At 53.8% G+C, this 23160-nt stretch overlaps 12 protein-coding genes and 2 non-coding genes across 14 annotated transcripts; 7 read left to right on the plus strand and 7 right to left on the minus strand.

The window, feature by feature from the left end:
• Positions 1 to 2: 2 nt before the first annotated feature.
• Positions 3 to 740, minus strand: BO80DRAFT_25829 (PLP-dependent transferase). The gene is made up of 2 exons (XM_025714715.1): positions 563 to 740; positions 3 to 502 (listed from the first exon to the last, which is right to left on the minus strand). The coding sequence occupies exons 1-2, from the start codon at positions 719 to 721 to the stop codon at positions 11 to 13; spliced, it is 651 nt and encodes a 216-aa protein (XP_025576861.1). The 5' UTR covers positions 722 to 740; the 3' UTR covers positions 3 to 10.
• Positions 741 to 1247: 507 nt separating this feature from the next.
• Positions 1248 to 2691, plus strand: BO80DRAFT_25831 (putative O-methyltransferase). The gene is made up of 2 exons (XM_025714716.1): positions 1248 to 1264; positions 1363 to 2691. Exons 1-2 carry the CDS (start codon positions 1261 to 1263, stop codon positions 2550 to 2552), a joined length of 1194 nt encoding a protein of 397 aa, XP_025576862.1. The 5' UTR covers positions 1248 to 1260; the 3' UTR covers positions 2553 to 2691.
• An 846-nt stretch (positions 2692 to 3537) lies between these two features.
• Positions 3538 to 4881, plus strand: BO80DRAFT_378032 (HpcH/HpaI aldolase family protein). The gene is made up of 2 exons (XM_025716719.1): positions 3538 to 3722; positions 3788 to 4881. Exons 1-2 carry the CDS (start codon positions 3666 to 3668, stop codon positions 4724 to 4726), a joined length of 996 nt encoding a protein of 331 aa, XP_025576863.1. The 5' UTR covers positions 3538 to 3665; the 3' UTR covers positions 4727 to 4881.
• Positions 4882 to 5190: 309 nt separating this feature from the next.
• BO80DRAFT_403060 (GFA family protein) lies at positions 5191 to 5964 on the plus strand. Its single transcript, XM_025717630.1, has 5 exons — positions 5191 to 5390; positions 5444 to 5472; positions 5519 to 5628; positions 5677 to 5702; positions 5748 to 5964. The coding sequence occupies exons 1-5, from the start codon at positions 5308 to 5310 to the stop codon at positions 5881 to 5883; spliced, it is 384 nt and encodes a 127-aa protein (XP_025576864.1). The 5' UTR covers positions 5191 to 5307; the 3' UTR covers positions 5884 to 5964.
• Positions 5965 to 6175: 211 nt separating this feature from the next.
• Positions 6176 to 7409, plus strand: BO80DRAFT_423527 (DUF202 domain-containing protein). Its single transcript, XM_025719071.1, has 3 exons — positions 6176 to 6646; positions 6808 to 7091; positions 7137 to 7409. The coding sequence occupies exons 1-3, from the start codon at positions 6280 to 6282 to the stop codon at positions 7194 to 7196; spliced, it is 711 nt and encodes a 236-aa protein (XP_025576865.1). The 5' UTR covers positions 6176 to 6279; the 3' UTR covers positions 7197 to 7409.
• A 237-nt stretch (positions 7410 to 7646) lies between these two features.
• Positions 7647 to 7720, plus strand: BO80DRAFT_t114. Its single transcript has one exon. It is a non-coding gene; the product is annotated as a tRNA-Ile (tRNA).
• A 279-nt stretch (positions 7721 to 7999) lies between these two features.
• Positions 8000 to 10265, plus strand: BO80DRAFT_463306 (Zn(II)2Cys6 transcription factor). The gene is made up of 4 exons (XM_025722583.1): positions 8000 to 8978; positions 9025 to 9454; positions 9498 to 9786; positions 9828 to 10265. The coding sequence occupies exons 1-4, from the start codon at positions 8018 to 8020 to the stop codon at positions 10176 to 10178; spliced, it is 2031 nt and encodes a 676-aa protein (XP_025576866.1). The 5' UTR covers positions 8000 to 8017; the 3' UTR covers positions 10179 to 10265.
• Positions 10266 to 10321: 56 nt separating this feature from the next.
• On the minus strand, positions 10322 to 11727 carry BO80DRAFT_403066 (wax synthase family protein; the record flags this gene model as incomplete). The annotated part of the gene is made up of 2 exons (XM_025717631.1): positions 10857 to 11727; positions 10322 to 10766 (listed from the first exon to the last, which is right to left on the minus strand). Exons 1-2 carry the CDS (start codon positions 11696 to 11698, stop codon positions 10322 to 10324), a joined length of 1287 nt encoding a protein of 428 aa, XP_025576867.1. The 5' UTR covers positions 11699 to 11727.
• A 190-nt stretch (positions 11728 to 11917) lies between these two features.
• BO80DRAFT_403069 (uncharacterized protein) lies at positions 11918 to 12698 on the minus strand. Its single transcript, XM_025717632.1, has one exon. It carries the CDS (start codon positions 12614 to 12616, stop codon positions 12074 to 12076), a length of 543 nt encoding a protein of 180 aa, XP_025576868.1. The 5' UTR covers positions 12617 to 12698; the 3' UTR covers positions 11918 to 12073.
• A 1176-nt stretch (positions 12699 to 13874) lies between these two features.
• Positions 13875 to 15339, minus strand: BO80DRAFT_378051 (glycoside hydrolase family 71 protein; the record flags this gene model as incomplete). The annotated part of the gene is made up of 2 exons (XM_025716720.1): positions 13875 to 15215; positions 15262 to 15339. Coding segments are annotated over 2 exons (1419 nt in total), but the record flags the coding sequence as incomplete, so codon positions are not given.
• A 1051-nt stretch (positions 15340 to 16390) lies between these two features.
• On the minus strand, positions 16391 to 18241 carry BO80DRAFT_378052 (glutamate decarboxylase). Its single transcript, XM_025716721.1, has 5 exons — positions 17979 to 18241; positions 17903 to 17930; positions 17223 to 17858; positions 16634 to 17172; positions 16391 to 16578 (listed from the first exon to the last, which is right to left on the minus strand). Exons 1-5 carry the CDS (start codon positions 18197 to 18199, stop codon positions 16473 to 16475), a joined length of 1530 nt encoding a protein of 509 aa, XP_025576870.1. The 5' UTR covers positions 18200 to 18241; the 3' UTR covers positions 16391 to 16472.
• A 481-nt stretch (positions 18242 to 18722) lies between these two features.
• On the plus strand, positions 18723 to 19909 carry BO80DRAFT_403078 (Aldo/keto reductase; the record flags this gene model as incomplete). The annotated part of the gene is made up of 2 exons (XM_025717633.1): positions 18723 to 19002; positions 19050 to 19909. The coding sequence occupies exons 1-2, from the start codon at positions 18825 to 18827 to the stop codon at positions 19907 to 19909; spliced, it is 1038 nt and encodes a 345-aa protein (XP_025576871.1). The 5' UTR covers positions 18723 to 18824.
• Positions 19910 to 20120: 211 nt separating this feature from the next.
• BO80DRAFT_t122 lies at positions 20121 to 20192 on the minus strand. The gene has a single exon. It is a non-coding gene; the product is annotated as a tRNA-Ala (tRNA).
• A 64-nt stretch (positions 20193 to 20256) lies between these two features.
• BO80DRAFT_453784 (uncharacterized protein) lies at positions 20257 to 23134 on the minus strand (the record flags this gene model as incomplete). The annotated part of the gene is made up of 6 exons (XM_025722037.1): positions 20257 to 21153; positions 21187 to 22289; position 22470; positions 22515 to 22605; positions 22666 to 22736; positions 23120 to 23134. 6 exons carry the CDS (start codon positions 23132 to 23134, stop codon positions 20257 to 20259), a joined length of 2178 nt encoding a protein of 725 aa, XP_025576872.1.
• Positions 23135 to 23160: the final 26 nt, after the last annotated feature.

Genomic DNA, 23160 nt, shown 5'->3' on the forward strand with positions numbered 1-23160 from the left:
GGGGGGAATACTAAGCGGAATCAAAAATCGGAAAGAGGCCCTTCTCCTCACACACCTGCGCAATAGCCTCCCAGAGCGCACGCGAGGGATCCATCCCCGTAGGATTATGCGCGCAAGCCTGCAACACGATCGCATCTCCCTTGACGGCATGTTGCCGGAGCGTGGCAACCATGCCCTCGATATCAAGCGTGGATGTCTCCTCATCATAATACGGATACAACCGCTGCTCGATACCCGCATCCACATGGGCCCAGATCTTCGGATGATTCTCCCAGGAGGGATTCGACAGCCAGATGTGTTTCGGATGGAGAATGTCGGAGATCAATCGGGCGATGGTATTATTGGCGCCCGTACCGGCGATGGTCTGCATCGAGACGATGGTTCGGGTGGCGAGGGTATCGGCGAAGGTGATTTCTCGGGCGACGGAGACGAGGTCCGGATGGCCCAGTTGGGGGGAGATGTCATGGTTGAGATTGGGGTTGGATTCGAGGATGGAGCGGGCCTGTAATTGCCATCGTGAGGAATAATCCCTCGAGACATAAGGGGTATTGGGGATGGGCACCTTCTTAACGGAGGGTAAAACCCACGTGTTGGCATCCTCGTCGCGGTAAATGCCCGGACTGAGATTCACTTTCTTCTCGCTAGGATCGGCCTTGAAGGCCTCGATCATGGCAAAGGCGCCATCGGCGGGCACGGCAGGGATCTGTTCGAATAGGGACATGGTGATACCCAATATGGTGATAATATGGACTGTATCCTGAGTGTATAATTATAGTTAGGGTTATGCAATCAGCATCCTAGTGGGTTGGGGTTCAACTGCGGTTCGGAGCCGGAGTATTTCGGCGCCAGCACCATCCATCCGCTGTTGATGGATCTGTTTCAGGGTTCGCCCATTGTAGGACCCATTGGAGTAGAAGGTAGAGGGTACATACCCCGTACCTGCCGACCTCAGATCTAGCCGGCCCGGGCTAGATTGCCAGCTCCGATTAGTGACGGTCAACTGTGAGGCCAAAACCATCACGGCCCGTCGGCCCCACCCGTACTCCATCGTGAGAAGTGGATGGATCAGTGGTTATGGATTGATCAGACTTGGGTAACCAGGCCAGCTGATTGGCGGCCAGCTGATTATCGCCAGCGGTTCGCAACGCTGGTATAATCCACGGGCGTTGGCCGCATCCGAATTCTACCGATCAAGTCAGATCTTCTTGCCTTATGGAATAAGCATTTCATGCGTGCAGAATGATCTTCGCGAATACCACAATGGGTAAGCTCGGAAGATTGGTCGTACACTACAGTGCCCCCCCCCCCCCCCCGAAAAGCTCCGATCCACCTCAACATGTTGAAGACTGATAACATGCTCAGTCACTCCATATAACTACCTTTCTTGCAGACTTGCAGCAGTCCACTCCAGACACAGCAATCAATACATCAAGATGAGTTCCCAAGCAGAAATCGCTCGCGCCCGCATCCAACAGGCCTACCACGACATCGGCGAGCCTGTCTTCAACGCCGCCGAATTTACCCTTATCAAGGTCTTTATCGACCACAAAGCCTTCGATGTCATCCCGGATGAGGGCGACATTGCTGTTTCCGAGCTAGCCGCCCAGATCGGCGGCTCGGAAGAGGTGGTCGACCGCATCTGCACCTTCTTCATCTCCGGCAAGATTCTGAAATCGACGGCCCCCGGCCGTGTCGCGCACACGGAAAAATCCCGTCTCTACAAGTTCGACCAGCCCACCGCCTGGCTCTACATCCACATGTTCAACAATGTCTTCCGCTCCTTCGCCCAGATGCCCGACTACTTCGCCAAGTACGGTCTCGCCTCGCCTCAGAGCGCCAGTGTCACTCCGCTGGGTCTGGCCCACGGGTACGATAACCGGCCCGCCTACGACATCATCGTGGCCAACAAAGTCGTCCACAAGGGCTTCAACGAAGCTCTGCGCGAGCTCGGCGTGATGTACTCCCTCAAGGGCGTCTACGACTTCAGCTGGATGCAGGACGCTCTGGCCTCTTCATCCCGCCCGGCCATCGTCGACGTCGGTGGCAGTCACGGTCTGGCTCTGCGCGATGCTGTCACCAACAACCGCTTCATCCCCGCGGAACGCTGCATTCTCTACGATCTGCCCCAGGTCATCGAGAACACCACGAAGAACGTGGAGAAGGACCAAGACGAGGCGCTACAGAAGGTCCAGAAGGTGGGCGGTAGCATGTTCGAGCCCTACCCGGAGGCCGTCCAGGGCGCGCTCATCTACCAGTTCCGTCGAGTCCTCAACGACTTTCCGGACGAGGATGTCGTGCGTACCTTCCAGACGGTTCGGAAGGCGGTGGCGCCCGACTCTCGTATTCTGATCATCGAGGAGATGCTCAACCCTAAGCGGATCCCGATGAATGTTGGCTTGGATATCTGCCTCATGTGTGCGGCGGGCAAGAGACGTAATGCGGCCATGTTCAGCGAATTGGCTGCACGGGCGGGCTTCCGTCTGAATGCCGAGTTCCAGAGCGTGAATGGCCAGTTTGATGACTTTGGTGTGCTTGAGTTTGTGGTTGCCTAGATATGATAATGTTTACTGGTCTGTTTGATGTCAATTGTTTGCAGGAATTGAAGCCCTTTGCTGGTTACCTTATTAGTAGACCGCTGGACTCAGTAGATATTGTAGGACGTAGGAAGAGGAGTGAAGGAGGATATACAGACCAAGAAGTGAGATTGCATAGTCGTGCGTGTGACAGGTGTCCATCCTTCAATCAGTCTTGGGCAAGGATCGCGAACAAAGATCAATCCACGGACTGCAATACCTAGTGTATCCTTTCTCATAGGATCGGACTTGGCAACAGGCATATAGTACTTCCAGATTAATTACCCTGTCACCGAGGATACCCACCTCATGCGCATCTTGATGTTTACTTAGCTACATACTACCAAACTTCACCGAGATCCTAAAGCGTTAGATTCATTGATTATTTATTCGCTCCGCCTGCATCTGCAAAGTGTCTATCTATCTATCTATCTAGCGACCGCCGCAGAAGTATTTTTATCTGTGGCTGGAAGCCTTCCTGATCGCCTGTCAGCAGCACTTCCATACCCTAGATGAAACCTACACAAAGTCCGATTACGAAGCCCAAGCTGTCTATCAACACCCAAGTAAGGTCCAACAGAAAACTACGTCATCAATAGTTCCAGGCGACAATGTCGAAGAACCGAGAACATCCCATGCCGAAGGATCAGCCGGAATCAACCCTCCAACACCCAACTCACACAACTTCATCATCAGCTACAACAAGAATCGGCTTTTGTCGGCTACACTAATCCATCCCGACATGTATGACACTGCTTTGCACATTCGCACCATCGCCATTTGGGGGCTAGGGCAAGTGGCCGAAATGCTCCGAAATTCCCCGGACCCAACCACGCGATGTGACGGATCCGCACGACCAACTCAAGCATCCGGCTGGGGGTGGTTCCACAGGGGTGGCATGTAAGGCGACACGTGGGATTAATTAGCGAGGCTCAAAAGGATAAGTATATCTGGTTCCATGTAGCCAGCAAGTGCAATTTATTCTTCTATCGATATCGCATCTCTCTCCTCACATTTCAACATTGGAGGTAGATTCCATACCCATTCATCTTTTCACATCCAATTTATAATACTACGACCATCTTTGTCAAAATGGTTATCTGTGAAAATGTTCTCTACACCAAGGCAGCCGCTGGCCGGCTCTGCAAGGTACGTTACCTGTCTCAGTCATTCGCTACACTCAGCAAAAACAAGAGAAAGCTAAGCGTCCACAGGCCCTAGTCCTCCGACTAGTCACCAACCCCCTGGTCGTTCAATTCGCCAAGAACGCCGGGTTCGACGTCATCTGGGTCGAGATGGAACACTCGACCTACTCCATCACCGAGGCGAGCGCACTCGCCAGCGCCGGAATGATGGCCGGCCTGACGCCCATCGTGCGCGTGCCCTACGAGTGCGGCATGGGCTACGTGCAGCAAGTCCTCGACTCGGGCGCCATGGCCGTGGTGTTCCCACACATCGTGACCGTCGAAGACGCCAAACGGTCCGTGAAAATGTGCAAGTTCCCACCCCTGGGCAAGCGCTCCCTATGGCTGCAGCAAGCCGCAGTGGGCCTGAAACCCCTCCCGATGCAGAAGATGGCAGAGGAGATCAACGCGCACGCATCAGCAGTGGGCGTGATGATCGAAGCGGCGGATAGTATTCCCAACGTGGATGCGATTGCGGCGGTGGAGGGGGTCGATATGCTCATTGTCGGCTGCATCGATCTGTCGACGGATATGGGCATCCCGGGACAGGTGGATCGGCCGGAGTTCCGGGCTGCGTTGGAGGCTGTTAGTGTGGCGTGTAAGCGTCATAATAAGGTGTTTGGGCTGGCGGGAAACTACAGTGACTTGAAGTTTCAGGATTGGGCTATCAATACGTTGGGAGTACGCTTGATTCTGGGTCATGTGGACTCGAATCTGATTTCTGTGGGCGCGAAGGAGTGTGTGACTAGGATATCCAGTATTGATGGGACGGCTCTGAATGGAGCTCATACTAATGGGTCTGCTCACACTAATGGATCTGCTTACGCCAACGGGTCTGCTGTCAACGGGTCTGCTGTCAACGGGTCTGCTGTCAACGGGTCTGCTGTCAACGGGTCTGCTGTCAACGGGTCTGCTCTCAATGGATCCGCGCTCACCAATGGCAAGCATGATCTTGTGCAGACAAACTGAGCAAGGGTCACGGGTTGGAAGTTGATACCGGAATGAATGTGACAACCAATAAAAGAAAGACGCAATAATGACATGTTATATACCGTTTGTTTACTAGACTTGGTTCTATTGAAAATCTGCCTGTTTGCACCCTTCGGAGAGTTGAGATCATTGAGAAGCTGATCCTACACCCGAGTTGAGCCTGTTCTCCCTCCCTCCCTAATTACGAACAGCTTAGAATCATAGCCAAACGCTGCTAGCTCACCACAACCTTGAGCGCTCGGCTAAAGGTAGGCCATCCCCTATAATGGCATCTTCTATACACTCAGCCTGAGGCATCTTCAGGCATATCCCGGAATGGAAATACAATAGCCCGCTCCAACAATGATCCTCAATTAAATTGTCTTCTTGGCGATTATCAATCATCAGGGGAGATCCGCTCTAGTGGAGCATTTAATCCCCATTCTCCAGACCACCTCAACGGTGGCGCCCAAATCCCGGTGGATGAGCTCCACTTCTCTGCCCCTGACGATATCCTTAAATCCCGTACCTGCACCATGTCCATCCCAGTGAGTGAGTGACCTTAACCATCTGCTTCCATCATGTCTTACACCGGCCGTTGTAACTGTGCCAGTATCTCCATCACTCTCCCTGAGCAGCCGGAGAGGAGCGTTCTCTGCCACTGGTATCGTTGCGGCCTGTCAGTACTGTGCCTCCCATGCTAACGGGCATCTGTAGTACCAACTGCAAAAAAGCAGGAGGCGGTTGTAAGTCTTCCCCCACCTTAGTTGCCAGCATGCTTATACCATTCAGCATTTTCCGTCAACTACTTTGTAGATGAAGATGATATGACGGTCGAGGATCCCAACGAGGCATTGAAAGTGTACCATGACCCCAATACCGCTTCGGGCAATACCATCAAGGTGCGTCACTCTTGATGTTGTGTCGAAGAAGCTAACCTGTCTTTGTAGCGTCACTTTTGCTCCAACTGTGGAAGGTGAGTCAAACTTATCCTCGAGCGATGTGTGTATCTGACTGTCAGTCCGCTGTATACACTCTCCCCCAAAGTGCCGGGGAAGGCCTATCTCAAGGCCGCGTTGTTTGAGAGTGTGTCTCGGCCGGAACTGGTGGTGTTTGAAGAGCGGCAGCCGAAGTGGGTGACGATCCATATGGCTTAGTGTCAATTCCGTGGTTTGGTTAGCGTGGGCGGAGTCTGGGGTAGTGGAGTTGATAGCATGTGATGTGTGAATGTAATCGAGCTGTTTCTATCATAGTATGTGTGTGAGTTTAGATAGGATATACACTGATCTCCACAGCCCGTCCATGACGTCATATAGCCAAAAATCAAGGAAGTGAATCTGAATCTAACAGCATCCTCCAGACTTGTGTGAGACTGTGTGTCCGGCAAAACCCGACATCAGATAAGCGCCGCTTATCGATCGGGCGTCAACCGACGGGATTCGCCGACCAGCAACCAGGGATCCTCGCAGCAACGGTGACGCATCTTCACACCGCATCGTCCTCCTCCTCAGCATGTCGCACAATTTCCCCTGCCAAAGCTAAAGATACACACCATGGTCGACCGCCAGGACCATCAACCCGCGCCCGACAAGGAGCCCGTCGGAGCGACCGGTCGCGAGGACCCAACACCGCCAGCGACCCTCCCAACCACCCAGCCTCGCCCCGATGACGACAACGACAGCACCAGCGAGCTAGACGCCCTCGAGCTCCGCGAGATAGCCACCCAAGGCGACGATGAAGCCGGATTCTCAACCGAGTCGATCTCCTCGGGAGAATATCGAATCCGGACTCAGCGAACGGTGTCCCGACCCGTCCATACCAGTCGGGAGACAAGCAAGGGGGTCTGGGGACGCATCCGACGCTTCTGGACGCGAAACGTGGTGTTGACGGTACCCCAGAAGAGTAACCGGGATCATTTCGGTGAGGACATATTCCCTCTTATATATTATTTACTCCGGCGGTGCACTACATGCTGCCTGACACCACTAAAATGGCGCAATCTCACGTGGCGATGGCGCGTGCCGACACGGTCAGACAAATCGGAAGGGCAGGACAGACTCACTAACACCCACTTTATTTAGCATTGGAGCGAACCTTCTTAGCCTACATTCGGACCTCGGTCATGGTCGCCATGCAAGGCGTGTTGATCGCCCAGTTATTTCGACTGCAACATTTGACGTCGCCGGATAATGCCCTGGGGTTTTATGAGGTGGGGGTTCCCTTGGCTGTTAGCTGCTATGGCGTGGCGATCCTGATCGCCTTTATGGGCGCTTATCGCTTCTGGAAGCAGCAGAATGTGGTGGCTTTGGGAACGGTGTATGCGGGGGGGTGGGAATTGAATTGCATTGGGGTGATGATTGGCTTGGTGAGTATCTGACGTGTCAAATTTGATTGGTTACTGATTGGGTAGATTATTCTGGCGACCTTTGTTCTGTCTGTGGTGATTACGATCGAGTTGGAGAATGAGTGATACGACTGCCGATCTTGGCATACTCTGGGAATCTGGATAGATTGTTGGGTGGTAGAGGCAATACGCTGACGGCTGCTTGGTGCTTGCATGAGGGATGAAAAGTTATGATATGTGCATGGTATTTAGCTATGATGATATGATGAATTGGCATTTGCTTGGTTGCTTTGATCCGAACAGGATCAATATAGAGTATCCCAATGAGGCCTGTTGGGGAATATATATTTCTCTCCGGGAATCCACTCCAACCGGGAGAGACCATCGACATCTCCAAATTCGTCTCTCTTCCTCTCGGTAAGAAGACACATCAGATCAATCGGAATTACGACCTCAGGATTTCGATCGTGAAATTCAATGTCAAGACACTGACAGGAGCATGTTGAAGATGTCAAAGGGAGATGGAGCGTTGTATTCTGCCCATCTACCAAAGTAGTCTTGTGTATCCCATCAATTGGCCGGATGGTGTAGTTGGTTATCACGTATCGTTAATACCGATAAGGTCCTGGGATCGAGCCCCAGTCTGGTCATTGTTTTTGTTTTTCCCTCCCTCCTTGGGAGGTTTCCGCACTGCCTCTCTATTATTCGAGCGTAGCATCTTTGATTTTCTTTTATTCCCTTCTGTTTCGACGCATAGCCCCAAAATATTCACTCTCGATTCAAACCATGTCCCCAGTCCACGGAGATTTCCCGCATTGGCAGTCTGGTCGCCGCATGGTGCCATCACTCCGAAGCCGAAGCCGAAGCCGAATCCGCCACAGAATCCACTACAGCAACTACGACATCGACAACAACATCAATCCCGGTCGTTTTCATTAATCCAAGGGATGCCTCCTCTCCGGCGCAAAAATGGCCGCGAACCGGCCTGTGAAGCCTGTCGTCGCCGCAAGCTGGCCTGCGACCACGAAACCCCTGCCTGTCAGCGGTGTCGCAAGCTATCGTTGAAATGCGTCTATCTGGCCAATCCATTAGCCAAAGCCCGTGCCAGAAGCGTGCCGGATGGTTCGCCAGACATCATAAGTGGCAGCGAAAGCGACCAGGTCGCAAGCACCAAGACCTGTCCGGGCGCACAATCGACCACGCCTATTTTGGAAAGCTCTGCGGAGTACCTCGGACCCACGAGTTTCTCATCCGTGTTTGTGGAACATCGGGATCGTTTCGAGGTCGATCAGGCTTTGAGAACGCCGACCGGCGAACCTGCAGTTGGTGCTGGTGTAGAGTCCTCTGCGCAAGGAAACAATGCCGTCACGCCGAGATTGCTGCAGTTGGGGGTGCAGGTTTTGCAGAACCTGCCTGACGAATATACGGGCAACTTGCTGTTCGTTCATCAGACGTACCTGATGGATGCGTGTTTCAGACACGCGTATCGCGCTGCGTTGGATCTGATGTGGGATGAGTATCGCGGTGTACTGCGGTCGCGTACGACTGAGAATTTAGTCGGGGCTGCGAGGCGTATCTCCGAGTCGAGTATGACGCCTCTGCCGGCCGAACAGAACCCGCAGCGCTGGGTGGAGTCGTTCTCGGGGAGGCGGACACGATGGGAGTTTTTGGGGACGCTGTTCACGTACTGGTCGTCGGCGGCGTCGCAGATGTCGGTGGAACACGAGGCCATTACCCAGTATTGCCGGCGACATTCGATCAAAGGATCTAAGGAACTGATGGTGCATCTGAAACGATGTGCATCCATGTGCATCGACTTGTGCAGCCAGCTGGGTGCTATCAACATTCTCTTCGTGCACATGGCATTCAAGCACAATATCCTTGAGAGCATCGCCAGCGGCGACAAGAGTAAGTTTGCTACTAGTTACTATCAATGAATGTTGCTGACTAACAGGCCTATCCTGCTGGCGACAACACGGGGATGTTGTTGCTGTCACGACATCCATTGGCCTCCACCGGGAACTCTCCACGGATTGGAACGAGGTATCATTCCAGCACGAGCTGAAGAGACGGATCTATGCATCGATCTACAATTTCGACAAGGTCATCTCCACCTTTACCGGGCGACCACCGCTGCTGAGCCGAAAATACTCGACAACGCAGCTGCCGCTGGAAATCAGCGACGAGGATATCCTCTCGGGTGGTATATCCGACGCGGTGACCAACCTGGATTCCAATGGATGGGACCGGAGCGACGAGCGGAAGCTGTATCCGACGACGGTGCTCCGGGCGCGCACCATGCTGGCGAAGAATCGCGAAGCACTGCTGGAGGTTCTGGAAACCTCACAAGACAGCATCACGGACGCTGCCGTAGAAACATGCCTGTACGTTGCCAGCCAGAGCCACGTCCACTGCTAACAAGCACAGTAAACTCAAATCCGAGGCAATGGACATCCACGCCCAATTCCCCGAGACCCTCCTCTTCAGACAAGCATACATCGACGATCCCAACATCCCAGGCCAGATGCTCTTCCTGCGCATCCTCGTGCGACTCGACTATTTACTCAACATGTTCATCCTGGAGCGTCTTCTGACACGCCATAAAGTGGTTTCCGAGCAGGCCTTGATCCACGTGAGTCACGAAATGCTAGGCTTGACCCTGAAATACTGGAAACACAAGGACCGGTTCCAGAACCACATCGATTTCTCCTGGCTGGTAAGATCACCCATCCACGGTAGATCAATACTGACCATCAGGCCATGTCCTACGCCGTCCCATGCAGCGGCATTCTCTGCCTCGAGCTCCTCCGCCAAGCCACCGCCCCATCGACCTACACGTTGGATCTCCCTCGCTCCGACATCATCCAGAACCTCAGTCTACTCGTTGCATTTCTCGACTGGCTCAAACCATCCGGGTCGGACATTCTCGCCGCGGGCCAAATCAAGGGGATTCTGCGTCGCTCGTTGGATCGGATTCTGAGTATGCCAGCCTCGCTGTGTAGTCCGACGGCATTGGATGATATGGTGTTGCAGGATTTTGCGGGGGCGGAGTATCCCCATCTCGATTTGTTGAATACGTTTGGGTGGGTGGATTGGGATGCTGCGTAGTCTTCTACCGGCTTGTATCGTTCTAGCCTGTTCTTCTATTCTAGAATTACCCATCCAACCACCTTTATCTAACTCTAACCAAGAATTAATACAATCTACCCCCAACCCAGACTTTCCACTCTATAACCCTCTCCAACGAAATATCAAAGCTCCCACCCCTTAAACCCTAAAAACGGCGACATCATCCTAACCCCATCCTTAAACAACCGCACCAAAATCGGATTCACCCACACCGGCACCGTCCAGAGCATAAACCCACCCACCCAAACAAAGCCCACTCCCTTCCTCACCCACCCCATACCCCCCTTCCCATTCCCATTCCCCAACCCTAAATCCACACCCACCACCCTCCCCACAAGCAATTCAGCAAAAATCCCCCCCACCTGCAACACAAAAAACCACAACGCGCCACTCTCCCGAATACTCACCCCAAACCCCACATCCATAAGTAAATGCACGACCCCCGAGACCGTAAAGCAAAACAAGAACCGGAAGGGGAGATGCAATGATACCGGGATGTGCAGTATGGCAGAGAGGAAATCCGCGTTGGAGACGAGCAGCGCGCGGAGGGTTTGGTGCCATGTTTTTCTATCATGTATAATTAGCATGGTATTGTATATATAGGGAGAAAGGGGGAAGATAGGGAAGGGAATAAAAGAATAAGGAATGGAAACATACCCCCAAAACCTTCTAACACTCCATCCCTCTTTAATTCCCCCCGCCACGGGCGGCCACATACTCACTTCTTGTAGTCCGGTGCCTACAAAGACCATACTAGCGAGAGTGTACCCCGCTACTATTGTCGCACGAGCGACAATGCCAAACGAGAGCGTGAACAAGGCCCTTAGAACTAAATCTCTCTCCCAACTCCCCGTCCCGGTTCGATGTGGATACAGGAACGGGAAGAGGATTTCCCCCGGGTGGGTGGGGAGATGGGAGATGGCATGCGCGAGGTACAGATCCTCTGTTTCGATCGTGAAGAGGTGGATGATTGCGATGGAGAAGAGGAGTTTGATGCATGAGGTAGCGAGGAAGTGAGTCCGGGAGGGGATTCGGGCTGGGGAGTGGGAATGGAAGGGGGTCAGGGCGGGGATTTGCCAGGGGGTGTTGATGCGGCGGTAGTTGAATGTTAGGGAGAGGGACCAGATGTATCTCTGTATTAAACCTGGGTTTCTCGGGGGTTGTGGCGGTGCGGATTTGGGTTTCCCATTTGAGGTTTTGGCAGAGTCATATTCTCGCTGCGCTTCGTAAGATGCACGACTGAGAACCAACAGGTCAATTGCATTGAGCACATTCACCCAGCACATGGCCACGATGGGCGCGCCGAAGCGGGTGCCTGGGAGGTATGTGGCCGCGCTGAGTTGGACTGAGTACGCCGTTGCGAAGGCGAGGATGGCGGCTGCATTGCGGAGGGGGGATGTGGCCGCGGTGAAGGCTATGGTGGTGCCGGTGATGAATTGCACGGCGAGCCATTGGGTGATGGGGATGTGCCAGCCCTCTGGCAGGGAGGTGGTGGACATTTTTGGTGTCTGTGGAGATTGGAAAATACGGGGAAGGGGTAGATTTGAGGTTGCGAGGGTATGCGGTGAGTCAGCGGAGCTGCAGTGGAGCGAGTTACCCGATCGGGGCCAGGTGAGGGGATTGATTGGTGCAACGATCCTTCGTGCAGAACGGATCGGCGGCTATCAAATAGCCTATGTTCAGATTACAGGGAATGTTCATCATGATAAATAAATTGTATATAGTAGTAAAAGGTGATCAGAAGGTAATTATATACAGCGATCATCATATCTCGTGGCACATGGTATCCATATCACAGTTAATCCGAAGCAGGAATTTATGTCGTGTTGAAGACAAGGGTATTCGATGCGAGTGAGGTGGTGGTGAGCATGGGATCAGCTAACCATCCCCGTTTGTAGCGGCCCGTAGAGTGGCCAGCGACGTCGTCCAAACACCACGCGTGGCACATTCTTCAGCCCCTTTTTCGTGCGGCTCGTGCTTGGCTTGGATGCAGCCTTGTCGGATGGGAAGGGGACACGGGCCAGCCCGCCTCCCAGCTCCTGATCCGCCGCGCGACGCTTGACCATTGCCCGCACGGCATTGGTGATCTGCACTCGGATGATGGGCATCGCCGTGGCTTCCGCGGGTGGGTTATAGGGCGTAACCTCATCTTCATCTTCATCCAGGTGGAAGCTGGCCATTCGGCGGCGCACATCCTGCTGGGCGGCTTCAATCGAGCGATTCAGGAGGCTGTGGTGAGCCAGACACCGTCGCAGATCGGGGCTTTTCGTGGAGGCTTCTTTTTGCAGCTTGTCGCGGGAGAGGACGGCCATGCGACAGGGAAAGGGAGAGACCGCGCGACGGGCAATTGGAGGAACCCGGGTGTTGGTGCGCGATGCTTGACGCATCAAGGAAGGAGGAAGTTCGATGCCAGTCATGGTGGTTGCTTGTCTGACTTAGAGAAGCAAAGAGGAAGAATCGTTTATTGCATGAGGTGGATGGGTGAATGTCTTGTGAGTGTCTTGTTTGAGTTCAGGGCAAGGGGGAGGGAACTCAGGGGTATCTTATACTGCCCTGGCACGAGTCAATCCTATACTGAAACTCGCAGATGCTTGCTTTCTTCTGATCGCGTGGGTCTAGACCTCGCCACGCATCAGCCCCGATGGCCCGCGCCCGTGCAGACACCCACAGCTGTCAACCAGATAGACTCAGTCTAGCCCGGGCAGGGTCAGGGAGGGCTCCGGCCGAACCCCAGGCCAGCCCAGATAGGTGAAACAAGGCCATTGGCGTCGTCGGCGTCGCCGGGCTGTGGCGAGTAAAGTTTGATATATGCGTCATAGACTTGAAACGGCGACCGCTGATGGGCTGGAGCGGACACAGCCTCGGCAAGCTTGAGTCTATCCGAGTTGGCTTGGCATCTTTGGCGAGATGCTCACGGGGAAATGGGCAGCCTTGAAGAACTTTATTGGACGTGCATGTCTGTCACCGGGGGGAAGGCAGTCTGGGGTCCTGTCCGATTAGGCAGGTCATTAGAGTCTACATGAGTGTGCAGGGATCATACGATATCAGTTCTTTGACATCAGGTTAGATAGACGAGAAACACATAATCAATGAGCTAGACATCGAGATCTGCGCATCAATCTGGATTGCTGATCCCAGCCTAAAATAGTAATTGGTATAAGAGTATTGCGCTAGTCAAGATCATGGCCAATGCTCTTATCTGCAGACTAAAGGGGTAAAGTCCTATCTAACCCCAGACGATGGGATACTCCCCGACGATCACCACAAGGGAATGATAGACATCTGCAGTGAGTCGATTAGCTAATGGTCCTCGTCGGCATTCGTCTATCTTGACCCCATCATCAAGTTGAACCATCCACTGTTCGTGCACGGCCGTCGGGGACTCCGACGCGACCCAAAGTTGAATCCACGGTTGGAATCTGACCTTCCGCATGCGGCAGGTGGCATTCATCCTGAATCATGGACAGTGTCGATCCGCACCGCAAGGGGGCATCTTCTGGCGGCTCCCTCCGCCGGTGCAGAACCCGCCGCGACTTCTCCACGGAGTCGATAATAAGCTCAAGTTTCAAGTCTATGATAGTCCAATATATTAGATATTACCGTATATAGAGCAACTCCTCTAACCTCTATCCACTCTAACCCAGTCAACCCCACTCAGACCGCAACCCACAACCCCAGCCAGACCAACCCCGGCAACCATCCGAACCAGCCTAAGCTGCCCCCCGTGGCAGCCCCTGCGTTCTCCGACACGGACGCCTTGGACGCGCTGGCATTCGAGCTATTCGACATGGCACTGCCCACCCACGCATTCCAATTCGTCAACTTATTCGGACAATTAGTCGTGATGCTCTCCCCATTCATCTGAGCCACCAACCGTCCATTCCTCGACAGGGTGACCACCACCTCCCCGGTGCGATTATCCATGGGCAGATTCCCATAGTATATCCCCCTCCCCCCATCCGGGGTGGCACTCCAATCCACACTCTGATTCTTCCCCCCAATACTCACCTCCACCTGGGCATTACTCTCCAACAGGGCCTCAAAAAACACCGTATCCGTCAACACCTCTCCCGGCGGCAACGTCCGCTGCCCCTGACTCACTGCATTCCCCGTGGTCAACCCCGCCTGACACGCCCACGCGGGAGTCAACCGATACCAAACCACAACCCCCTCACTCTGAATCCTCCCCTGCCCGGACCCATTCTTATACTCCCCCACCAGAAACGGCAAAAACTCCCTCCACCCATCATGCGGCATCCCCTCAGCATAATTAAACGGCGCCTGCCCATAACTAAAAATCCCCAATTCATTCTCATGCAGGGGCCCAATATAATGACTCTCCCCGAAATCATTCCACGTCAGGATCTCCAAAAACTCCGGCTCTAATTCCAATACCTCGTTCCAGCGCGTATACCATAAGCCGTCGCCTTGCCAGACCCAGTTCTTCTGGTATCGGACCATGTCGGTGTAGAACCAGGGTGAGACGGGCATGATATAGGGTTTATTTTTGCTCTTCAGGGGGGAGATGTATTTCTCGTCGGAGGACGTGTTCATTGGTTCGGAGCCATACGGCCATGCATCCCAGGAGAGTAACCCGTCGACGACATCGTCTTGCACAAGCGAGGACGGGGACTGCGCGGACCAATCCGGAACGAGGAAGAGATCGGGGAGTTTCTGTTTAATATTTGTCCAGTCGTTGAGGGATTCGTAGCCTTCGAAGGTGGAGACGAGGGATTTATTCGTCCCCGGGATTTTGTAGTACGCGGGGTGGGAGGAATAGTTCTGGAGGATTTTAATCACTTGGTCCGGGGGCCAGTGGCCGTCACCGGAGTAGTCGAGGGAGAGGAAGAGTTTGAAGTTGAGGGTGGCGGCGACGGTGAAGGCGTCGTTGAGGAGGGTGTAGGTGTTGGAGGGGCCGTAGCCGGTGTTGAGGGCGAAGGCGTCGATGGAGGCCGCTTGTGCGGTGAGGAAGTCTTGTTGCCAGTGTTTTTGGGAGAAGTTGGCGCCGTTGTCCAGCTGGATTCGTTAGTGGGGAGGTTTAGTAACTGGGATGGGGACGGACTATGAAGTGCGCGAAGACGTCTTTGGCTTGGACGTGGAGGGTTAACCCCAGAAGGGTCAGCCAGATGAGGGTGGCCATGCTGGCTGGGTATCTAGCGAGAGAAGAAAAATGGAAGATACATAATACTCAATCCTAGTAAAATATAAGTGACCGATTTATACGTTCATTCTGATCACTAGTTGATCTATATAAAGTTACTCGACAGAATCCACTGCGAACACAGTTGTCAAAGTAGGAGATTAAGCTACAGATTATTGCCAGGACTCTAGCGGTCAGTCAGACTCGGAGGATTAGGCTTCAGCGCAGTGGGGGGATTGAGTTCAATGTTCTATTAAATAGTAAGAATACACCAGAGTAAAAAGTATACCTGTGCAGGTATCGTATCGCTGGCGAAGCTTGTCACAAGTGCACTGGCGGACTGAGTGACAGCCGAACGGTGGCTGCGATTATTGCTAGTCAGAGTCTGACTACTGCATTGCAAATCCGACTATTGAATTGTTTCTCGGATGTGATGGATCAGCTGCGCCGCGGCTTGGCCCACCCGAGAATCTCAAACCCTAACGGTGCTCAGGACGCGGTGAATGCGACCTCGGGCCTCCACGGACATGACAGGTCGTCTGAGCATGTTTCCGAACCGGTCGGGGTGCTTTCACGGATGGTACCAAGAAAGTCAGATGAGGTGAGGCTCGGGATGCAGGGTATGTCAGCTTGGTGCAGCAGGCAGTTGCCAACATTTCATTCTGGATTCAATTCAAGATGATGGATACAAGGTGATGGATACAAGGTGATGGATACAAGGTGATGGATACAAGGTGATGGATACAAGGGTCAGGTCTATGCACAGGTAGTGTTCACCGGAGTTTACTCCTGAACGGTGGAGCAACGGCGTTCATGCACGACGATGCCCGTCTGCGGGGGCCTACGCGGCCTATCGAATATTCGCTAATACCCCCCCGGCAGACGGTTAGGTTATACGTAAGGGGGTCGAGCAGGCAGCTGCATTGACACGGGCACGAGTGGATGCAACTTGGCCAACCGAGAAGCTAATTTCCTTGCTTACCGCTGACAGTCTCCAGAGCAAGGAGTTCCCCCCGCGTGATGACTTGGCAATGACAAATTGATAGCGAGGCTGGAAACAAGGATTTGGCGTTGATGGTGTGACCCATCACAGGCAGACAGATATCCAATGCAGACTCACAAACCGGCTAACACTAACAGACCGCATGCGTTTTCCCCGACTTCCCCTGGAGTGAATGCTGCTCGTTGCCATAGACCGGATGACCTTGTGGGCCGCGCGTGGCATGTGTCTGGACGTAGCTGCTCCATGTCAGTTTATGCCCGTTGTCGTCCGAGGGGAGGGGGCATCACATACGTGCTGTACCGCTGGATCATGGTCTCGTCCATCTCTTCCAAGGTCTTTAACGCCAGTCGGATGTCTTCCACCAATAGGTTACATCGGTGCAAACTGAAATCCTCGCGCAGCACAATCCGCATCATCTTCAGTTGACTGCTCTTCGGGGCCATGGTATATGCCGGGATGACCCAGCCCCGACGACGGAGCACATGGGCCAAGGCGAATTCGTCGTACAACCGGTCGTCCTGCTCGGGTAATCGGTAGGCGACCAGCGGCAGGCCGCGCCCACCCCCCTCACTCATGATAATGAAACCCAGTTTCTTCAGTTCTGCCGCCAGATAATCGGCGATCTGCGTGAGGTTGGTCATGATTGATCGATAACCGTGTTTGCCCAGCCGGATCAGTTGATAATATTGTCCAATGACGTGGGGGGCGCCCTTGGAAAAGTTCAGGGTAAAGCTGGCCTGCTCGGCGCCCAGATAATTGATGTTGAAGATGAGCTCCTTTGGGAGATACTCGGGGGCGCGCCAGAACACCCAGCCGACGCCCGGATAGACCTGTCATGGTCAGCACCCGATTGCGAGGCACGCGGTGTGATCTATCTCACCAGCCCATATTTGTGTCCGGAGACATTGATAGAGATGACTTTTTCCTGACGAAAGTCCCACTCCAGCGCCGGATTCACAAAGGGCACGACGAAGCCGCCGCTGGCCGCGTCCACATGAATGGGGCAGTCGATATTCTTAGCCACCAGTCGGTCATTGATGGCCTTGACATCCTCATACTGTCCGGTATACGTGGTGCCGAGGATGGCACAGATGCCCACCGTGTTCTCGTCGACCAGATCCACCGCTTCTTTGGGATCAATGACATATCGGGTCTCGGTACAATACACATATTTCTCCTCGACCTCGAAATAGCGCGCCGCTTTCTCCCAACAGACCTGCACCGCGCTGTTCATGATGATGTTCGGACGCGCCCAGTCCTTCCCGGCTTCCTTGCGCTTGTTCTGCCAACGCTTCTTCATGGCCAACATGGCGAGCATGATGGCTTCGGAGGATCCGACCGTCGAGGTCCCAATGGCATCCTGCTCGGTGGTGGGGTCGTTGATGGTGGGTGCATGGAACAGGCCCGCGATCATATTGACACAGCGGTTCTGGATGTGTGCGGTCTGTGGATACTGTTCGTAGTCGATGAAGTTCTTGCTCATCGCGTCGGACATGAGCTGTTGCACTTCGTCTTCCTGATACCAGTCAGTGAGAACTTGCTTCGCTCGAGGCTGCTTACCATGTAGGTGGTGACGAAGCTCGCCAGACTAAAACGGTCACTGGGGTTCGATCACATAACAAGGGCCAGAGATTACTTGAGCAGGGGATTCCCATCGAGACTCAACTCATCCTTGATCATCCGGTATGCGACCGAGGCGGGCATCTCATGCTCGGACATGGTATGCTCAGGCAGCTCCTCAATGGCGTAGCGGGTGCCGTACACGTAAGGTGACACAGCGGCTGCCTGGGCATCGCGTTCTTCGCGCTGACGCCGGTGGCCATGGGACTCTTTGGCGACGGTGGACAGGTGGACCATTCTGCGGGTTCAAACTAGCAACCTAAGTACGATGGTATTGATCCTGTTCGTCTGGCAGAATCAGCCCGAAATGAGGGGGTTCTCTCGCCATGGCGTGGGTTATAAGGGGTTGCACTGAAACCTTGTGGCGGGAATGACCTCACCACACCCGTATCCGGAACCGCCGGGGGTTGTTGTGTACCCTCGTGTAACCAGAAGATTTTAGTTGGATTGTCAGTAAAAGCCATGTTGCGCTTTAAGTATTGTGGTTCAGACGTATTCTGTCTCTTGGAGCATGTTTGAGAATGCTGGAGAAGATGGTCTGGCAGTGACAGCACCTCGTCATCTTTGATTGGCCAATGCTTACCCCGCCACCAGCTACTACTCGAGGACCAATAACTGTCTCCTTTATGAAGCACTAATACTAGATAGTTTTAGTCACTGGCTTCCGATGATCGCCGGAGATAGCGGCGGAATTAGCGGCGGAAACCATACGCGGCGGGCCAACAGGGCATCTACAACCTCATCAGAGCAAAATAATCCCGCCGCAAATTCCGGATTCACAAGGCATAAAAGCGCCAAAATGTAGTGTCATCGAGAACATTAAATCTCCAGTTACAGCAATCTATTGCTTCACATCTACGAAATGGCCACTCTCAGCAAACTGCCGACTCGCCCCCTGGGCAAAAACGGCCCTCTTCTTCCGCGCATCGGCCTCGGGCTCATGGGAGCCAGCGGTACATACGGTCAGGGCCTTCCCGAAGCCGAACATCTGGCCTTCCTGGACGAGGCATACAAAAGAGGCGAGACTTTTTGGGACACCGGTACGTGCGGGATACACCTGATCCAAGGCATCTCTGACGGTCGGCAGCGGACAAATACGATGGATCCGAAAGCGTGCTCGGCAAATGGTTCGCCCAGAATCCGGACAAGCGGGATGATGTCTTCCTGGCCACCAAGTTTGGCATCCGTACCAACCCTGATGCCAAAGACGGCCGGAAAAACTGGATGGACTCGAGCCCGGAATACTGCCGCGCGGCATTGGACCAATCATTGAAGCGCCTGGGACTGCCATATGTGGACTTGTACTATGTCCACCGTTTGGACAAGGTCACGCCGATTGAAAAGACGATGGAGGCCATGGTCGCCCTCAAGCAGGAGGGCAAGATCAAGTACCTCGGATTGAGTGAGTGCAGTGCGGAGTCACTGCGCCGGGCGCATGCAGTGCACCCAATTACATGCGTGCAGGTGGAATACAGCGTGTTCTGCTTGGAAATCGAGTCCCCGCGGTTCCAGTTGCTGCAGACTGCACGCGAGCTGGGGGTTGCCATCGTGGCGTACAGTCCGCTTGGAAATGGAATCCTCAGCGGAGCGATCCGGTCGCGGGAGGATGTGAGTAAGCCAGGGGATGTCCGAGGCGTGCTGCCCTGGCTGAGAGAGGGGAACATCGAGAAGAACGTGGCAGTTGTGGACCAAATCGCGGAGATCGCTAAAGGAAAGGGGGCTACCACGGCACAACTGGCGCTTGCGTGGTTGTTCGCTCAAGGAGATGATATCTTTGCCATTCCCGGCACGAGCAAGATCCATCGCCTGGAGGAAAACCTGGCCAGCCTCAGTTTTCAGTTGACGGTGGAGGAGGAACAGTCGATCCGTCGGTTGGCGCAGAGCGTTGCGGGTGGGCGCTTCCAGGCCTTGACGGGATATGACTTTGGCAACACTCCGCAATTGTGAGCAGCTAGCTTTAGACTTGAATGGAGTTTCTTGTGATTTAAACAATAGGCGCTGCCTTCCGAAGGTGATAGGTCCCACCCGTAGGAGCTGCCGATTGATCAGGCGCTGCATGTGTAGAAACAAACCACCACCAGGCATCAAGAGGGTGCCCCATCTAAACACCATAGTCCATAGTTCCGTAGCCGTAGCTGAGAGGGAAAAACATAAAAAATGGAGCTGCGGGGAATCGAACCCCGGACCTCTCCCATGCTAAGGGAATATTATACCACTAAACCACAGCCCCATTTGTTGAAGACCAGCCACAGTATAATGCTAATTGAGGGGTTGTACGCCAACTTACAGACGGGTTAAATTTCGGAAGACTGAGAATGAGCTGCCTCTGGGTGAGGTGACTGCAGCTCGACGTCCAAACCTGTAAGAAGTGCATTGAAGCTGCCGGAGTCAGGAGTGGGGACCCCCAGTCCATCGCAGAAAGTACCCGAAAGGATATTGTCGGCGGGCAGGCAATCAAAATGGCCAGGCGCAGATTGTGCTACCCATGAGAATTCCGGTCCAAGACTATCCACCTGCAGATCTGCTGCCGGATCAGGCATGATGCAGATGGCACCAAAGTACGGTACAGGTAACCTCAAGCTAGGACTCGGAGTAATGCACATGGTGCCTGTGTCGACACCGTCTTCAATATATGCAGTGTAATTGACGCCATTTGCTGCGTCCGCCTCGATAGTCAGGAGCATACTCAGTTGGCGTCTTGTCTCGATCGCAGACTCTCGATTGGGATCGTCCGTAGAACACAGCTCATCCAAGGTTCGAATGACCTTTTGAATGGTCGCTAGGTCTTGAGGTCGCTGGTGTTCCAGAATATTCGCAGAGCCCAAGCGGTGCCCCATGATGTGGGACAAAAGCAGTGTGACTGCTGCGGTGAAGGCTTTGTGTTCAAGTCCCCGGTAGGAAAGGATGGGGCGGATGTTGCGGAACGCGAGACAGCGACTGAGTACTTCGCGACTGGCAGGGACGACAACCTGTTTGCTGTATGTGTGATCCAATACAAGACACGAAAGTGCGGCATCGTGGGTAATCTGCGGATATCTAGGTATGATGTACGGTTGGTGCAGGAGGATCAAGAGGTAGTGCTGGTGCATTTGGGTGATGAGCATGGAAACCCGGTCCATTTTGTCCGTGTCAGATAACGTGCTGTCTAGAGTTGGGGTTTCCCAACAGTCGACAGGTACTGATCGGGCTGCCTTTTTCAATTCATCGTTTATGCTCAGTGTCACTCCATAGTCATCGTATGTGTCTCCTTGGGATAACCGACCGCGACGCTGCATGCGGACATTCCGAGAGATAATATGCCCTGCGATGACCCCATGGATGCGATATAGCTTCCTGAGAGGTGAGTATGCATCCAATCCCCGGTCACTCGGGAAAGCATGATCCTTCACAGCAAAGCCAAGGCCGAGCATGAGCGACAGGAAGCGATCGTTGTAGACGAGCTGGACCCAGATGGATTCGGCCCGGCTGCTCGTTTTTGGATCTCCCCAAGGAAGTCCGATCAGCTGGGCGATACTTAGAGCACGGCGGAAGGTCAGCCATGCCGTGCCCAAATCCCCTGAGTTGATGTGATAGCGGGCTTGGAGTAACAGGGTATCCAGACCATCAAGCGAGCCTACGAGCGCATCGTGGGATGTTACGTGGCAAGTCGCAAGATCGAGATAGCGTCGCGCCGTGCTCTCTGTAGGCTTATTCAGCTGGAGCTCTGGCTGAGGGGATGGGGTAAGTCCCAGTTGTTGTAAGCCAAGGGCGAGCTGGATGAGCTTTTGGGCAAACTGGATCGGATGGGCTGTCGACAATGGTAGCGTGGATGCGTCCGACTGATCCGCACTAGTGGTGCTTAAGCACTGAAGCGATTGAAAAGGCAGACTGAAGAAACGTCCTTTGGTCAAGATCCGCATGGCTGTGCTAGGATGCGGAAGTAAGGACACAAGCGAGCTGGGTCGGCGGCGGTCGCGCTGCTGGATCAACTGGCCCACCAACTTCTCGACGTGAAGAATGCGCGTCTGCACACGCTCATCCTCATTGCGACTACTTCTCGGATCTGGATGGTCCTGGCCGACACAATGGATGTCACGGGCCTGGCAGTAGGCACAGGCGGCGCCGGCCGCCTCCAACTCGCAGCGTCTCTTCCGATGTTTGCATTCCCAGCAGGAGAAGGTGCCCTTTCGAATTTTGCGTCGTTTGGCCACCGGACGCAAGTCCGGTGACGACGACGGAGTTGTGGACATGGAGAGAGTTGGGAAGAGGAAGAATGGAGAAAGGCGGGGGAAGAAAGGAAGCAATGGTCGAGGACATCGGCCCGAGCCCCGACGGGCGCTAACCAGGCCTTGGGATTAACCTCGCCACTCGGATTTCTTATTATATTTTCACTGAGCTCGAAAAGTAGATACAAGCCATCATCCTAACCATGCCCCTCTTAGTCGAAGTCCAGAATCTCAATGTTTAAGCCCGGCGGCACGTGGACCTGTCTCAGCTCGTCCGTGTCCACATCGTCGGGTGCACTCACACTGTGGAAAAATTAGTGAAGCTCAAGGAAGAACCATTCCTCTACGTACGTCATGAAGTGGATGGGGGGACTGGTCAACGTGGAATCAAATTCATTGGGAATTTCCAGATGTTTGTCTTGGTAGATCTCACGCAGCCTGACGATCGCCTTATGGTTAGCCTCCCTGGACCGTCCAGTTGCGAAGGGTCTGCTGTACTTATCCGAGAGCTTGCTGCCTTCCCCATAGTAAACATGAGCCAGCTCATTGTCATAGCGGACATCAAAGGTCTGGCATGGTGTCAGCATCAACCCGCCAGCGATCCCGTTGATGACACTCACCAGGTCCTTCATTTTGATGCTGTGATGGTGTCGTTTCAGTAACAATGTTCAAGGTCAAATGGTTGGAGCGGTTGAACTACCGGGGTAGTTCCTCGCTTTTAACATTGGGCTTCGACAAGAAGTCTCCTGTAAGTGCGCAGCATGCCGATCGTGTCTTATACCTTTGGCATGAGGTCACGGATACCTCATCAGTCGGGCTAGGCGTGTCGATGGCCATGGATGACTGGGAGAGTTTGTCGGCCCGTGGATGCTACAATGCCGGTTGGCTTTTTCGAACACTGAGATAACAGACTGCCGCTCGTGATTGCTTGCTGCCAATAGTCACCTCTGACAGCTATCGTCGGCATGGTCTCCGGTCGGAGAACCATCCCGG

This window comes from Aspergillus ibericus, assembly GCF_003184845.1.
Source record: "Aspergillus ibericus CBS 121593 unplaced genomic scaffold BO80scaffold_12, whole genome shotgun sequence".
Lineage (NCBI taxonomy): Eukaryota > Fungi > Ascomycota > Eurotiomycetes > Eurotiales > Aspergillaceae > Aspergillus > Aspergillus ibericus.

Coding starts and splice junctions, on each gene's coding strand:
- BO80DRAFT_25829 (XM_025714715.1), bottom strand. CDS start 721: ATGTCCCTATTCGAACAGATCCCTGCCGTGCCCGCCGATGGCGCCTTT. Junction 503..562: donor TTTTACCCTCCGTTAAGAAG/GTGCCCATCCCC, acceptor TGGCAATTACAG/GCCCGCTCCATCCTCGAATC.
- BO80DRAFT_378032 (XM_025716719.1), top strand. CDS start 3,666: ATGGTTATCTGTGAAAATGTTCTCTACACCAAGGCAGCCGCTGGCCGG. Junction 3,723..3,787: donor CCGCTGGCCGGCTCTGCAAG/GTACGTTACCTG, acceptor AAGCGTCCACAG/GCCCTAGTCCTCCGACTAGT.
- BO80DRAFT_403060 (XM_025717630.1), top strand. CDS start 5,308: ATGTCTTACACCGGCCGTTGTAACTGTGCCAGTATCTCCATCACTCTC. Junction 5,629..5,676: donor CTTCGGGCAATACCATCAAG/GTGCGTCACTCT, acceptor CTGTCTTTGTAG/CGTCACTTTTGCTCCAACTG. Junction 5,703..5,747: donor TTTTGCTCCAACTGTGGAAG/GTGAGTCAAACT, acceptor TCTGACTGTCAG/TCCGCTGTATACACTCTCCC.
- BO80DRAFT_423527 (XM_025719071.1), top strand. CDS start 6,280: ATGGTCGACCGCCAGGACCATCAACCCGCGCCCGACAAGGAGCCCGTC. Junction 6,647..6,807: donor GAGTAACCGGGATCATTTCG/GTGAGGACATAT, acceptor CACTTTATTTAG/CATTGGAGCGAACCTTCTTA. Junction 7,092..7,136: donor TTGGGGTGATGATTGGCTTG/GTGAGTATCTGA, acceptor CTGATTGGGTAG/ATTATTCTGGCGACCTTTGT.
- BO80DRAFT_463306 (XM_025722583.1), top strand. CDS start 8,018: ATGCCTCCTCTCCGGCGCAAAAATGGCCGCGAACCGGCCTGTGAAGCC. Junction 8,979..9,024: donor CATCGCCAGCGGCGACAAGA/GTAAGTTTGCTA, acceptor GCTGACTAACAG/GCCTATCCTGCTGGCGACAA. Junction 9,455..9,497: donor GCTGCCGTAGAAACATGCCT/GTACGTTGCCAG, acceptor TAACAAGCACAG/TAAACTCAAATCCGAGGCAA.
- BO80DRAFT_403069 (XM_025717632.1), bottom strand. CDS start 12,616: ATGACTGGCATCGAACTTCCTCCTTCCTTGATGCGTCAAGCATCGCGC.
- BO80DRAFT_378052 (XM_025716721.1), bottom strand. CDS start 18,199: ATGGTCCACCTGTCCACCGTCGCCAAAGAGTCCCATGGCCACCGGCGT. Junction 17,931..17,978: donor GATGGGAATCCCCTGCTCAA/GTAATCTCTGGC, acceptor TGACCGTTTTAG/TCTGGCGAGCTTCGTCACCA. Junction 16,579..16,633: donor ATGATCCAGCGGTACAGCAC/GTATGTGATGCC, acceptor GACATGGAGCAG/CTACGTCCAGACACATGCCA.